The sequence below is a fragment of the Mus caroli genome, unplaced genomic scaffold (genome assembly GCF_978045245.1).
Source record: "Mus caroli unplaced genomic scaffold, Mus_caroli_1 scaffold_16, whole genome shotgun sequence".
NCBI lineage: Eukaryota > Metazoa > Chordata > Mammalia > Rodentia > Muridae > Mus > Mus caroli.
Genome location: NW_028227271.1, coordinates 49,422,275 through 49,436,496, shown reverse-complemented (window position 1 = coordinate 49,436,496; position 14,222 = coordinate 49,422,275). Strand labels below are relative to the sequence as shown.

Sequence of the window (14,222 nt, the reverse complement as noted above, 5' to 3'; positions counted from 1 at the left end):
AAACGAAAGGAATGTGAGACTGTGACCAGAATGCCTGAACTCAAACAATGGAGGAGAGAGAGATGATACATAATACAAACTAGACGGTGCATACAGGAACTTCATCCAATGGGAAGAAAGGGAGGCACAACATGAAAGACAAGTCACCCTGGGCGACTCTGCTGTGTCTAAAGTGAAGGTGATGCCATCCGAATGGAAGAGCAGAGCAGGAGGAAGAAGGGAGAAGACAGATTCAGTTTTGAACACTTTGACTTCGAGATGCTTGGTGGAACATCAAATTGGAGATGTTTTAGGAGAAAGGCTGTGCTCCAGACTCTGTGGGTTTGCAGTGGTTGAAACTCTTGGGATGAATGAGGTGATGTAGTCTAGATGGCAGGGAAGAGAGTTAAGGAGCGACCAGAGGGACACACTGAAAGATCTGGAATGGGGCTTTTTAAGGCATTAAGTAATGACTCAGAAGGGCAGAAGAGAACAAGGAGGTGTATTATTACAGAAGCTAAGAGTCTAAACACAAGAGAGGGAAGAGCCAGCTATTCAAAATGGCTCCAGGAGAGCCTGAAGAAGAGGAGTTGCAAATTGTCTAGGTTTTGGTGCAGAGGCTTTCAACGGCCTCAACAAAAGTTAAGTCTTCAGTGTGGTGGACCAAGGCTCCTGGCTAGATATGAAGGGATAAGTAGGGAACAAGGAGATCTTGTCACCTACTCTTTCAAAGAGAAAACGCTGGGTAGCAGTTGAAGGTGGTCCTCTGGAGAGGATCGGAAGTTCAGAAAACACCTGAAACAGTGCCGGGAACCTCCTAGTTCAATGGAACTGGGTGTTAGAGGCATAAACAAATCCCAGAAAGGCTTTTGTTTTCTGCTCCTTTATCAGTGAGAAATGGCTCCCTGCTTAACCTGTTAGGATGAAACCAGAATGGAAACACAGCAATCTCTGAAACCCTTTAGCCACCCGCTCCTTGCTGCCTATCTGCTGTAGCCTAGAAGACTTCCAAGTCCAGACCAAAAGCACTCGAGATCAGTTGAGAAACCGGCCCTCTAAACTTAACCAAAATTAGCAAAATCCATCCGAAGGACTTGTTCAAATGAAAAGTAATAATAATAATAATAATAATAATAATAATAATAATAATAATAATACAAAGGGGCAGAGTCTGGCTCCTGGGATCTGGCTGCAGGGAAGGGCTTCCCCACTCAGAAAAAACGATCTGTCTCCTTCAGACAAGCGTAGGAAAGAGCACAGAGAATGCTACTGAAGGCTTTAAAGTTCCCCAGCCTTGCCAAGCGCTTGTCCAAGGAGTCATAAACAAGAAGGCCAAGGAGGCTGGCTGTCACAAGAGGACAGAGCTCACAGCCCCCTGCGACTGGCTCTGGCCAAAGGGACTCGCTCCCTAGTCACAGGCTCGAGTTTTGGTGAGCTGAGACTCGTCCCTAGCCCCTCTGCAGCTTCCACTGGCTTGTTTTCCAGAAACGAGATACGCATTTGCAAAGCCAAACAGACTCTGGCAAGGACAACTCAAAATTAGCTCCGGGTTTGTGAGCCTGGAACCTGGTCCAGCTGAGGGCACGGGAAGGCAGCCCAACCCCGGACGTTTTTCCGGCTGCTGCCGAGGCCCCTTTGCAGGCTTTGCCCGGGCTGCACGGTGCAGCCGCCAGTGACCCGGGAGCCCCAAGCCGTGGAGCACGCGCAGAGAGGGGTTGCCTACCCTACCCGATCGGCGTGGCGGCTCATGCTGCGGCGTCCGGGTGCCTCGCTCCAGCCAGGGCGCTGCGGACACAGCCTGGGCTGCGGGCCGGGGACCTGGGAGCTAAGCCCGGCACTGCCGGCTCCTGACTGCGCTTGTTTGCGCTGGGCCGTTTGCTTTTGGGATTTCTCCAAAGCAGATGGAGTCAGGGGGCCCGCTATCCCCGGGGGACAGTGATTCCATTGGAAGCTGGCCTTTGACAGGACACACACATGACCTTTGACTAAAATGGCTTTAGGGAAGGAAAAGTGTCCGGACGTTGAAGACCCAGCGTCCAAGCACCGCCATTCACACTTCCACCCCCAACCGCGCTGGGTTAATTTTTCATCTTTCAAGCAGAGCCTGTTAAGTTTGGTGTGCATTTCCCCTTCTTTCTCTAGGATTCGTTCCTGTTTCCTGAAGAGCCTGCGGCAGGACTTTCCTGTTGTGATGTCGGGGGATATCTAGACTAGCATTTGCAGGTGAACCTAGCACGGTGTGCGTTCTAGAAAGTTTCTGCAGCACCCTGGGGGATATGACCACCATATTTCCACCCCCTGAATATGTCACAATGTTTAAAGGGATTTTGACAATCATGCCCCACCCCAGCCCCCCCGGAGCGTATGGGTCTGTGCTTCTTGCTGCTATTTTACCTACTAAGAAATAGAAGCAAGAGACATGTGTTCAATCTTCTAACCAGAGGGCAAAATCTTGGTCTCTGCTCTGAATAACTAGTCTAAACTGAATGATATTACAACTAATATAAAGCAACTGTGTAATTGCTTCAATTTGGTAGTTATAAAAATATTAGAACTTTTTAAACAGATAGGCAAATGGGTCATTGATAGCCACAGATATCTTGAATTTATTGACTACATTTAGAACTTCGTGTGTGTGTTGCTTTTTACCAGAGACTGAAAAAAATGCTCTAAGAATAAGATCTGGCTTCAGAGGTATAAGGGTGAAATCAAGGTCTAGCTATCACCAACACTATCAGAACCATTGTCTTTCTTTTTTCCCCTAGGTCCTTCAAGATGATAAGGTCGGGAGAGAGAGCTCGACGACAGAGGGCTTGCATCACACATGGGAACAAGGGAAGGATCAATTGCAAGTAGTTCCAAGTAACGCAAGAAATAAAAGGTCCAACTCCTCATTTAGCCAGGCATGGAAGATTGCCACTAGTTTGAGGCCAGTCTGGGTTACAGAGTGAGACCTTGTCTCAAAAACAAACAAGAAACATGAACCCAGACGGGCAGGAACTATGGACTTGTGGAAGGAGCCCTGGTCAAGCAGTCAGCAGCTCCACACGGTTCAGTGCCATCAGAAGTGCCATAAAGATCTGCAAAGACGAGATGCCCCCATGTTCTCGTTTTCATCAGCTTGGAGAAGGACTCAAGTGATAGTGACCCTCAGCTTTGAAGGACTTGAAGGAGTTAGGCAGGAAGAGAAAAGGAGGAAAGACATGCCACCCCCCACCCCCCAGACAGCCCTGAACACAAAAGCTGCCCTGCTGCACTCAGAGAACTGAAAACAGTTGAACCCAGCAGGAGCGCTTGGTGTGGGAGCCTGTGTCCACAGAAGAGAGTGTGGGTTTGGACTCTGACCTGCCTCGTGAGTCACGGTAGGAAACTTGGACTTCATCCCGCAAGGCCAATGAGTTGACAGAACTAGCCCCGGGTTATCAGCCCACAAGAAAAGGATGCAGGAGTCAAATGTTGTTATACAACCAGAATAATATTTATATCAGTGTGAGGCTTAAACTTGACTGGCCACATGCAGTTGCTTTCTTCTTCTTCTTCCTCTTTTTTTTTCTAGTCAGAAAAAATGTAAGCAATGTGTTTAACTTCAGCAAGCCTCAAGTCCCCCCATCAATAAGAAGGGATCGTGAAGTATATGTGCAGGGTTAAATGAAATGGTGTAAGTAAAACCCTTAGCCTTTCTTCAGGGAGAGTCTAAGAAATGGCAAGTGGCTACTGTTGCATTGTAAAGTGTTCTGGTTTGCATAGCATGACTACAGAGGAGCTAGGAAATCTCTCCACCCTTTCTCCCCCATCTTCTAGCTCTGGGCTCATTGGATATTTGTGGCCTCGCTCCCTTCTCTCCTTATAATTGAGCCCCCTCTTGACTTCCTTGTCAGTTTGTCCCTTTCCTCAAGCTACCCACCCACCCCAGGCCCCTGTGAGCCACCCACCTGGGATGCTACCTGCTAGACATCTATACCATCTCACAGCCAGGGCTGTTGCCACTGCCATGGTTACATTGTATCCAACCTTGTCTGAGTGTGCAAACCTACTGCAGGCCTTGCAAGTTGGAGCCATTTGCATCTAGCCGTCTTTCTTTCTTTTTTTTTTTTTTTGATTTTTAATATTTTTATTACATATTTTCCTCAATTACATTTCCAATGCTATCCCAAAAGTCCCCCATAGCGCCCCCCACTTCCCTACCCACCCAGTCCCATTCTTTTGGCCCTGGCATTCCCCTATATTGGGGCATATAAAGTTTGCAAGTCCAATGGGCCTCTCTTTCCATTGATGGCCGACTAGGCCATCTTTCCATACATATGCAGCTAGAGACAAGAGCTCCGGGGTTCTGGTTAGTACATCATGTTGTTCCAACAATAGGGTTGCAGATCCCTTTAGCTCCTTGGGTACTTTCTCTAGCTTCTCCATTGGGAGCCCTGTAATACATCCAATAGCTGACTGTGAACATTCACTCCTGTGTTTGCTAGGCCCCGGCATCGTCTCACAAGAGACAGCTATATTTGGGTCCTTTCAGCAAAATCTTGCTAGTGTATGCAATGGTGTCAGCGTTTAGAAGCTGATTATGGGATGGATCCATGAAAAAGCCTCCACTTCTCCAGCAAAGTCCGGAGCTATTTGAAGGAAACACTCTTCTTGTACCTGCTCTGTTCTCACCTTCTCTGTGGCTCAGAGGTGCCTCTCTTGTATTTGTGAACTCATTGTTCATTTTCTCAGAAACATTCAGCAACCCGTCCCTTTCAATTTCTCCTCTATTGATTACATTGATAACACAACCATTAAATGCAACTCAGTATTTTCGATGCTGAACATACAGGAATCAATTAAACTATCACTCCACAGAAAGAAGCACACTCAAGCACTGCACATGTACTGGACTGGTTTTTCTTAATTTGTTGTCCGTTTCATATCATTTGCCCCATGTAGGACTGGATTAAAAAAGAAAGAAAGAAAGAAAGAAACATACTAGTATTTTATATGCAAAGTTATAAATAAAATTAAATTGACTATGTTGTAATGAAATAAAAATCTAAATTTAATACAAAGTAAAAATTTGAATCTAGCAATATAATAAATCATGTAAAGACATTGAGTAGAAAAAAATGGGGAAAACTAATTGAAACCAAATACTTAACCTATGCTCACTGCAGACAGAAAGCACACAGACAAATCACATACTCTACTAAATAAAGTGTCTTTCGGCGGTGATATAGGTGTAGGAATTCTGACTTTACTTTTTGTATAATATTGAGCAAACAAGTCAATATATTTTTGTTGTCACATTTTTTTTATTTTTCAAGTCAGATTTCATTAATATAGTCTTATTATAAAATTGAGATATGTGTTTCTAAACCTGACAGTTCATCTTCAGAACTTTTTTGTCTTTTGTTTGTTTGTTTTCTTTTCCAAAACAAAATTGGATATTTTCTTTATTTACATTTCAAATGTTTTCCCCTTTCCAGGTCTTTTCTTCAGAAACTCCCTATCTCATGCTCCCTCCCCCTGCCTCTATGAGGGTGTTCCCCCACCCACCTACTCCTGTCTTCCTGCCCTGGCATTCCGCTATGCTGGGGCACCAAAAACCCTCAGGCTCAAGGGCCACTTCTCCCTCTGATATCCAACAAGGTCATCCTCTGAGACGTATGTGGCCAGAGCCATGGGTCCCTCTATGTACTCTTTGGCTGGTGGTCCAGTCCCCAGGAGCTCCAGAAGGCCTGGCCTGTTGACACTGTTGCTCCCTGCATGGGGCTGCAAAGCTCCTTCAGTGCCTTCTCCATCTCCTCCTCCGGTACTTTGCGCTCAGTCCAATGGTTGGCTGCAAGCATCCACCTCTGTATTTGTCAGGCTCTGGCAGAGCCTCTCAGGAGACAGGCTTCCATCAGCAAGCACTTCCCAGCATCCACAGTAGCATTCAGGCTTGGCAACTGTATATGGGATGGATTCTCAGGTGGGGCAGTCTCTGGATGGCCTTTCTGTCAGTCTCTGCTCCACATTTTGCCTCCATATTTCCTCCTGTGAGTATTTTGTTCCCCTTCTAAGAAGCACTGAAGCATCTACACTTTGGTCTTTCTCTTTCTTGGGCTTCATATGGTCTGTGAATTGTATCTTGGGTATTCTGAACTTTTGTGCTAATATCCACTTATCAGTGAATGCATACCATGTGTGTTCCTTTATGACTGAGTTACCTCTCTCAGGATGATATTTTCAAGTTCCATTCATTTGCTAACGAATTTCATGAAGTCATTGCTTTTAATAGCTGAGTAGTATTCCATTGTGTAAATGTACCACACTTTCTGTATCCATTCCTCTGTTGAGGGACATCTGGATCCTTTCCAGCTTCTGGCTATTATAAATAAGTGAACTAGTAGAGCATGTGTTCTTATACATGTTGAAACATCTTCTGGCTATTATAAATAAGGCTGCTATGAACATAGTGGAGTATATGTCCTTGTTACAAGTTGGAACATCTTCTGGGTATATGCCCAGGAGTGGTATAGCTGTATCCTCAGGTTGTGCTATGTCCAATTTTTTTTAAAAGATTTATTTATTTATTTATTTATTTATTTATTTATTGTATATGAGTACACCATTGCTCTCTTCAGACACATCAGAAGAGGGCATCAGATTACATTACAGATGATTGTGAGCCAGCATGTGGTTGCTGGGAATTGAACTCAGGACCTCTGGAAGAGCAGTCAATGCTCTTAACCGCTAAGCCATCTGTCCAGCCCTAGAGTTTTTAAAACCGTAGTTTTAACAAGGGTTTTCAATGCTTCAACCCCCTCTTATAGCCCACCATCCAAAGGTAGGGGAGAAAGGATGATAAACAGGACAGGGAGAAGCGGATCTGTTTAGAAGTTATTCTTTGGAGTGATTCCAATCTCCATTTGTCAAGATACCAGTAGTCCAGTTCAGTAGTGTCAGGATAGCAAATATGAATCTGTATCGGTGGCACGATCCAGCAGAAACCACCAGGCCTCTGCTGAGTCACCACAATTCAGTGGGAACAACCAGGACACCAGGAAAAGTTCTCTGCCATGCCTGTCTAAAGGAAGTGAAGATCATGAAAGACTCAAAACCAACAAAGTGTTGCAAGGCTAGATATGCAAGCGCCCCATCACTATCCATTGAGTATTCATATACTCTCTCCAAACATCACGTGTCCTCCCATCAGGCTTGCCTCAGCAAAACACCAGGTGAGTCTACATCACATGACATCTCCTGAAACTTCCACTTGAACCCCATGTCATTGAGGAGCTTCTTACTTATCTTCTATTGTTCCCACTATCTCGTCCTTGAAACAACAACAATGCATGCATGTATGGGTATGAACACATGCTGCTAGGAACATACACACACCTCTCTCACACACACAGGAAAAAAGGGGTCCACACACACAAACACACAACACACACACACACACACACACACACACACACACGAAGAGAAAGAGGGACAAACAGAGAGAACACATGCACACACAGAGGTGGGCTCACACATGCACACGCATTGTCAAGAGCGTTCTTCCTAACGATTTCCAAGGCCAGTTCTTCCTCAGGCTTCAGGGCTTGGTCTCACCTCCTCAAAGAGACTTTGCCTACACGGCCCATCTAGGGAGCTTTGTGACTGGATATTGGTTCACCTTTATTGTTGTTTTCAGATCACCCTGTTCCCATGCCATGATGAGAGTCTCTCTGTTCTTGGGCCTTGCTCGTTTTCGGTTGTTTCCTCTAATCTGAACCTAATGGAATCTGAGAGCCTTGTCCTGTTCAGTACTATATCATATCCTCAGTTCCCATGATTTTCCTTGTAGGTTTTTAGAGTCAGAGTCACTTGTGGCCCAGGCTGACCTCAAACTAAAAATGTTGCCAAGGATGTTCTTGAAGTTCTTGTTCTTCTACCTCCACCTCCTGGCTGCTGGGATTGCAGGCGTGTGGTGCCATGCAAGTTTAGAAAGCATTGTTGATTATATATATACCCTTAAAGTTGAGAACCATTGTTGCTCTTTAAAATGTGTTTCTTAATGGAAAATGTAAGTCTATCTTCCTTTCCAAGAGGAATCTTCAACAGATTCCTGGACTCATCTCTAGAGAAGAGAAAACACACACACACACACACAGGACAGATGGAAGAAATCCAAAAGAAAAGAACCCAACATGTTTAAATTTCAATGGACCACTGAAGCATCTCTCCACTGAAGCATCTCTGGCTGAGAGTACAGCCAAGAGGAATCAAAAATTGTACATTAGAAAAGTACCATGAGACCAAGCTTACATGGCTGCCAATGAGTCAAAAGAGGCTAAACAGGCAGCTAAGCATATACAAAATGACAGCACCTAAGAAGATACTGTGATGTCTGAGTGGGAGGAAAATGCTTGCTAAATAGATAGATCAGATTCTAAAATAACCATAGGCATTGGTTATTCTAAAAATGAAAAAAAAAAACAAATAAACAAATCCTTATACCAAAAACACCAAGGACAGTTATCTATGGATTAAGTTCCAGGTGGTTCTAAAAGCTATGCTTGAAAATGATTCACCTCATCTCTTCATGACACAGAACTAAGCCCCAAAGAGAAATAAGTAATATCCCCGGTGTCTACTTGATTTTCAACCGTTTTCTTCTTGGTCCTGCCACACATGGACCTTCCCAGCATGCAGATGAAGGCCTTTTTTCTCATTTCTCTAAGTTTTCACCGGCTCTTATCCCCATCCCCAACACTCATATCTGGCTCAACTATCTCAGGGATGTTTCTCAATTTCCCCAATGCTGCAACCATTTAATACAGTTCCCCATATTGTAGTGACCTCCATCCATAAACCTATCTTCATTGCTCCTTCATAACTCTGATTTACTGCTATGAATCCAAATACAAATATCTGTGTTTTCCAATGGCCTTTGGGATTGGGGACCCACAGATTGAGAATCACTGGTCTAGGCCTTTCCCCACTCAACTCCCATGAGTTTGGGCTCAAAACAGCCTCCTCTGCTAGGCTGGGGCCCAGCCCATTCTCTGCTTGCACACAGCATACTCCACTGGCTGCTTTCTCCTCCTGAGTCCTGATGGTTCCTGACTGATCAATTCCTCCATTCTATCTCATGTCCAACTGACCGCCCAGCCAGAAAATTGAATTAATAAATTAATAAAGCAATGTTCTAAATGATTTTTTTAGAGAGGTGGTCTGCTTTAGTTTTCAGTTTTTATTTGCTTTTTAAAACTTTATTGGGGTGTACTCTTGATATGCAATTCACTGATTTAAACTGTGCACGTCAATGACTTGGGAATGTTTAAATAGGTGCACAACCCACATCGGGATTGATTACAGAACATTTCATCACACCAAAAACAAATACCATATTCCTTATCTGTCATTCTTCATGTCACCCAGACTCCTGGTTCTGGGCAGTCACAGGTAGAGACTGTTCTGTGTCTGCAGGTTTGTGTGCTCTAGCCATATCCTATGACTAGAACCACCCAATGACTCGTTGTCTGTGATCGGCGTCTGCTGACACCTTTGAACATGCATTTGTCTGTAAACTTCCATTTTATGTGGGATGTATGTGAAAGAATTTGGACCCTTGTAGAGATATTGGAAGGTAAATGAAGGCAGTACTTCTTAGACAGAATCCACTGCAGCCTGGGAAATTGTCCAAATTCCTGAGCACTAGGATGACAGTGAGGATGAAGCAGCTAAGAGGGTTAGCTGTATCTATCACCTCAGAACAGAAGAAAGAAATGGAATCCAACTGAGGGAAACTACCTCACTCACCAGCCCTGTTTCAGTGGGGCTACTTGTGCAGGATCTCTTAGGCCACCAGGGCACACTCTAAATCAAAGTTCCTCAGTCAAACTCTAACTTAACCAGACAGCAGTTGCTGATCTTCATGCATCACTTCTCCATCTACACAAGACTATAAAAATAATTCCTGCCCTCTGGCCACCTCATCAGAGAACTGAAAAGTCATTACAGTGAAATAAGAGGCTGTGTGAAGTGTGTAGTACAGACTTGGAACATTGTAAACACTTGGTACGTGCTTTTGCTTCTTGTTGATTGGCCACAGCTCTTTACATATTGTCCTATGCATGATGCAACGTGGAAAGGGGACAGTGACACAGTTATGAACGTTATCAACTATTATCATTGTGAAATTTTCACACTGTATTTCAATAGACATTATAAATCTTGAAATGATTCATCTGAAACTTAAAATTAACTTACTAGCTGGGTGAGGTGATGCATATCTTTAATTCCAACCCTCAGGGGAAAGACACAGACAGAACTTTATGCATTTGAGACCAGTTCTAGACCAGCCAGGGCTACATGGTGAAACCTTGTCTCAAAAACAAACAAAACAAAATAAGCAAGCAAACTTAATGGAAAGTCAAGATGTTTTAGCTCCATGTCCAGAGTTTAAACGTGATGGACGGAGCAGAGTTTCTCCATATTCCTCAGTCCCAGAAACAGAAAGAGTATAATGGCTTCCTGGACTTTGTATCATACCTGCTCCCCCACAGTCCTCTTGTACAGTGCCCTTGCTTTCCTGTTACCATCCCTAGGAACCAGACCTGTGTATGACACCATCTGCTTAGCCTTCCCCAGAACATCTGCTAAAAATATGTCAGAAATCAATCTTTGTGTGGTTATCACTCTCCGGACAGACAAAGCCAACATTAGGATAAAACCATCTCTCTGCATCACACACAACTGTGAATGGCCAAAGACTTATGTTGATGTTGTCACCAGCAAATCAGCCAATTATCCAGAAAGTTAGAGTCAGGGGGTAGCTGGTGACATGCTCTTACATGCCAGCCTATAGAAGGGGACATGAAGCTGTGGGCCCCCTCCCAGCTTCCTCTGCATTTTCTTTCCTGAGTATTGGACACTGCTCAGATTCAGCTCTTCCCCAGCCCCACTTCTTGCATTGTCTCCTTAGCAGCTCCAGGTAGGAGCCCTAAGCATGGGCTTTAGTCAGCAGCTCCCTGCTCCCTGTCACTGATGCTACATCACAAGCAGCTACAGAAGATAAGCCTGCCACATTATCTTCTTACCCTGGAGTCAGGCTCAAAATGCTCATTAGTCTGTTTTGACAGATATTTATTGAGATGCTAGTGTGTGTGCCAACCCTGTTAAATACAAACATTTCACAGAAATGGAGGATTAAACTCTGAAAGGAATTTTGAGAGAATGAAAAGAGATGTGGGGAAAGAAACATCACACAGAGAGTTCCAGTGCCTGGATAAGGAACACTCTGGTGACAGATCTTGTTCCACTATGTCAAGGATCCTTCTTTCAATTAAAAATAACCTGGGTTTAGCTGGGTGTGGTGGTACACTCCTTTATTCCCAACAATAGAGAAGCCGAGACTGGTAGGGAGATCTCTGTGAGTTCAAGGCTAGGCTGGTCTATAACAGTGAGACCCTGTCTTAAAAACAAACAAAAACTACCAAATAAAAGCCACCCAAAATAATTTAACTTGACTATAAAGCCAGAGAGAATCTAAATGATTGTTTCGTTCATTACAGATTTTACCAACAACCATAAAGCACCCACAAGTTAGCGGTCGAAGATGTTCACAGCCATCCACATTTGCAAAGTGACTAATACCACATGTCTCACCCTCTGCACCTCTCTCACCCCAGCCCGGCTGGTTCATGTCTCGCCCACACTGGGCTGATGAAGGACTTGTAAAAGTTTAACTCAATAGGGTTGCACAACTTTGAAAGTTTGAATCGCTGCTCAGGCTAATGAATGAGATTCTTCCATCACCTCATGAAGATGTTCTCCGTGGGAGGAAGAGTGGAACAAGCTGTCACAAACATGAATGTCCTCACCGGGCTCAGGTGAGGCTTGCACAAGTAAATGAAGCAGGGGACACTCACCTCTGCCAGGTGCAGTACAGACATGCCCCAATGTCTCTTTGTGTCCTTTGTGAAACTTAGGTTCTTAAAAGTCTGGGTTCCCTTCCTGAGGTGATGCAGACCTTTGACATCTTCACTGTGGTGATAGTTTCGCACAGGCGTTTGTGTATCTCCAAAGACAGCAAACTGCACAGTAAGAATGAGGAGCTCTGTGTCATGGTCCTACCTCAGTGAAACTGTTAGGAATAGAAAGCAGCTACTTCCTCACTGAGCCAAAATCACAACCCACTGAACACATTGTTGCTCGTCTGTCTCTCGGGCAGACTTTAGGAAAATAGGCTTTCAGCTAGACTGTAACTCTTCCTTTGCCCCTTAAAAACTGCTAATACTTCCCCTTAATCACCCATTGTGTTACTAACTCTGATAAATGTCCCTCACCACGGTTTCTTGGCCCTACTATCCTCTCTCATCTGAACCATTGACCATGTCTCCTAATCGCTCTCCTCAAATCTAGTGTGAGCCTATGACAACCCCCTCTTTCTTCCAGGGGTCAGAAAGATCTCCCTAGAATCCTGATCCTCCACCTAATTTATTGCTTCCTGCCCTGCAGGATTTCTCATTGTCCTGAAGACAAGGCCTCAGTTTCTCAGAAGAGATTAGCAGTGACCTGCTCAAGATGGCTGCACACAGACAAGAGCCGATAGCAGATCAGCTCTGCAGGGCCCAAGCAGAAGCTCCGGAAACCATGCACTTTTGTTTAAGACCCTGTGAGTGCTAGAGCCACCCAAAATGAGCATTTATTCCCTCTTGCTGAACTTCATAGCTAATGATATCCCTGGCTCGTCTTAAAGTCAGCCTCAGAAACCCACCGTGTTAGCATCACAGAAGTCCTGTCTCCCTTGAGACCTCCTGACATGCTTCCTTCTGTTGGAACGTCTTCCCTCTTTTCATCATGGTAACTTACGCATTCCGGTCTGGACGCTTCAAACCCAGCCTCCCCTACCTTCTTGCATTGGCTTAGGTTAGGTTTAAAAAACAGGGTGTGCTTTTTCGAGCGGAGCTCCTTTTCTGGAGTCTTAGTGTAGCCTCTTATTGTCTGCCCTTGAGAGCAGGGGTTGTATTGAGTTACTTTGTAAACTCTTTGTCTAGATATTTAATAGGTAACCCGGTGATCAAAGAACCAAAGGAGTAAATGGATGGACAAATAGATACGTTAAGAAATAAAGCCTGTGTTTCTGAGTGCCTACTGCTGTGTGTTTCCAGTAGAACATCTGCTTTCCTGGAATACACTGATAGATTTCTAGGAACTGGCCATTTGTCATGGTAAAAAGTAACAGTAACAACAACAAACCCAAAACCATTTAGGTTATATAAACTAAAAATGTCAGCTTTCTTGTATTTGCTTTTGCTGTCTGTAATAAAAAGAGGCTGGTCTTTCCACAGTATTTTCAGCCACAGGTCTGCCCACCTTCTTCAAACATGCCAACCAAGACTACACAGTGGACAGCATCGATTGCCTTACTGAGTTTAGAATGTATCTTGGTTGTTGGGTTTTTTTTTCCCAGTCTCTATGATAAGGTAGAGATGTGAGTGCTTGAGTCTGCAGAGGCCATGGAATTAAAAGAAAATCTTCTGGAAAGGTCCAAGCAGGAGATGATAAAGGCCAGAATACAAGAGATCAGTACAGACCATGAATTTGCAGAATAAAGAAATATTTGGAAGGTCAAACCTATTTCGCATTTAAGACCAGAAGGACATCACTACAGAGAGAAGAAAGGAAGGTAACCTCAGAGATTAAGCCACTGGAACTGGGGGTTCCCACTACCCGAGCTCATGAGTGAGAGAAGCCAATGGGCTCCTTTGAGATTCATTCAGTTTAATTTGTGGACTTTGATAATAAACAAGTGTAATAACGACTGTTCTCTATCCACTGGCAAGATGCCTTGTATACAGAGGTTCAGTTTTCCCTGGGACTGAATCAAGATTCAGTATATTATTAACATTTTTATTCTTAATTATGTGTATGTGTATAGGTGGCTATGCACTCCTGAATGTAGGCAACCATGGAGGCCAGAAGAGAGCACAAGAGTTACAGAGCCATCCAATGTAAGGGTTCTAGAAAACAGACCCAAGTCCTCTGTAACAGCAACACATGGCCCAAACCACTGAGCAACCTCTCTGGCACCTCAGTGCGACCCACTTATATAATATCAATCAACCTAATTTGTACTATGAATGTAGGAGAAGAGAGAGAAACATCCAGACCAGCATATGAAAGACACCAATAGAGAGAAAGACTGGAAGCCCCTCCCCCTCAGCAAGGATATGGGTAAGGGGGTGGAGCACCTGAGAGAAAAGCTATACATAAGAAAGTATAAGTGG

At 44.3% G+C, this 14,222-nt stretch overlaps 1 protein-coding gene and 1 long non-coding RNA gene across 6 annotated transcripts in view; one reads left to right on the top strand and one right to left on the bottom strand.

The window, feature by feature from the left end:
- Enpp2 (ectonucleotide pyrophosphatase/phosphodiesterase 2) overlaps positions 1 to 1,927 on the bottom strand; it is a 114,193-nt gene extending 112,266 nt beyond the window's left edge. For 2 of the 5 annotated variants that reach the window (XM_021182711.3, XM_029469429.2), the window contains exon 1: positions 1,708 to 1,927. In XM_021182711.3, the coding sequence (XP_021038370.3) occupies positions 1,708 to 1,728 (21 nt within the window). In that variant the 5' untranslated portion in view covers positions 1,729 to 1,927. The remainder of the gene's footprint in view (positions 1 to 1,707) is intronic. The other 3 variants (XM_029469427.2, XM_029469428.2, XM_029469430.2) reach the window with 2 other exon arrangements.
- Positions 1,928 to 2,056: 129 nt separating this feature from the next.
- LOC115029386 (uncharacterized) lies at positions 2,057 to 13,061 on the top strand. The gene is made up of 4 exons (XR_003834936.2): positions 2,057 to 2,202; positions 2,745 to 3,341; positions 11,505 to 11,822; positions 12,451 to 13,061. It is a non-coding gene; the product is annotated as an uncharacterized LOC115029386 (long non-coding RNA).
- The last annotated feature ends 1,161 nt before the right edge of the window (positions 13,062 to 14,222 follow it).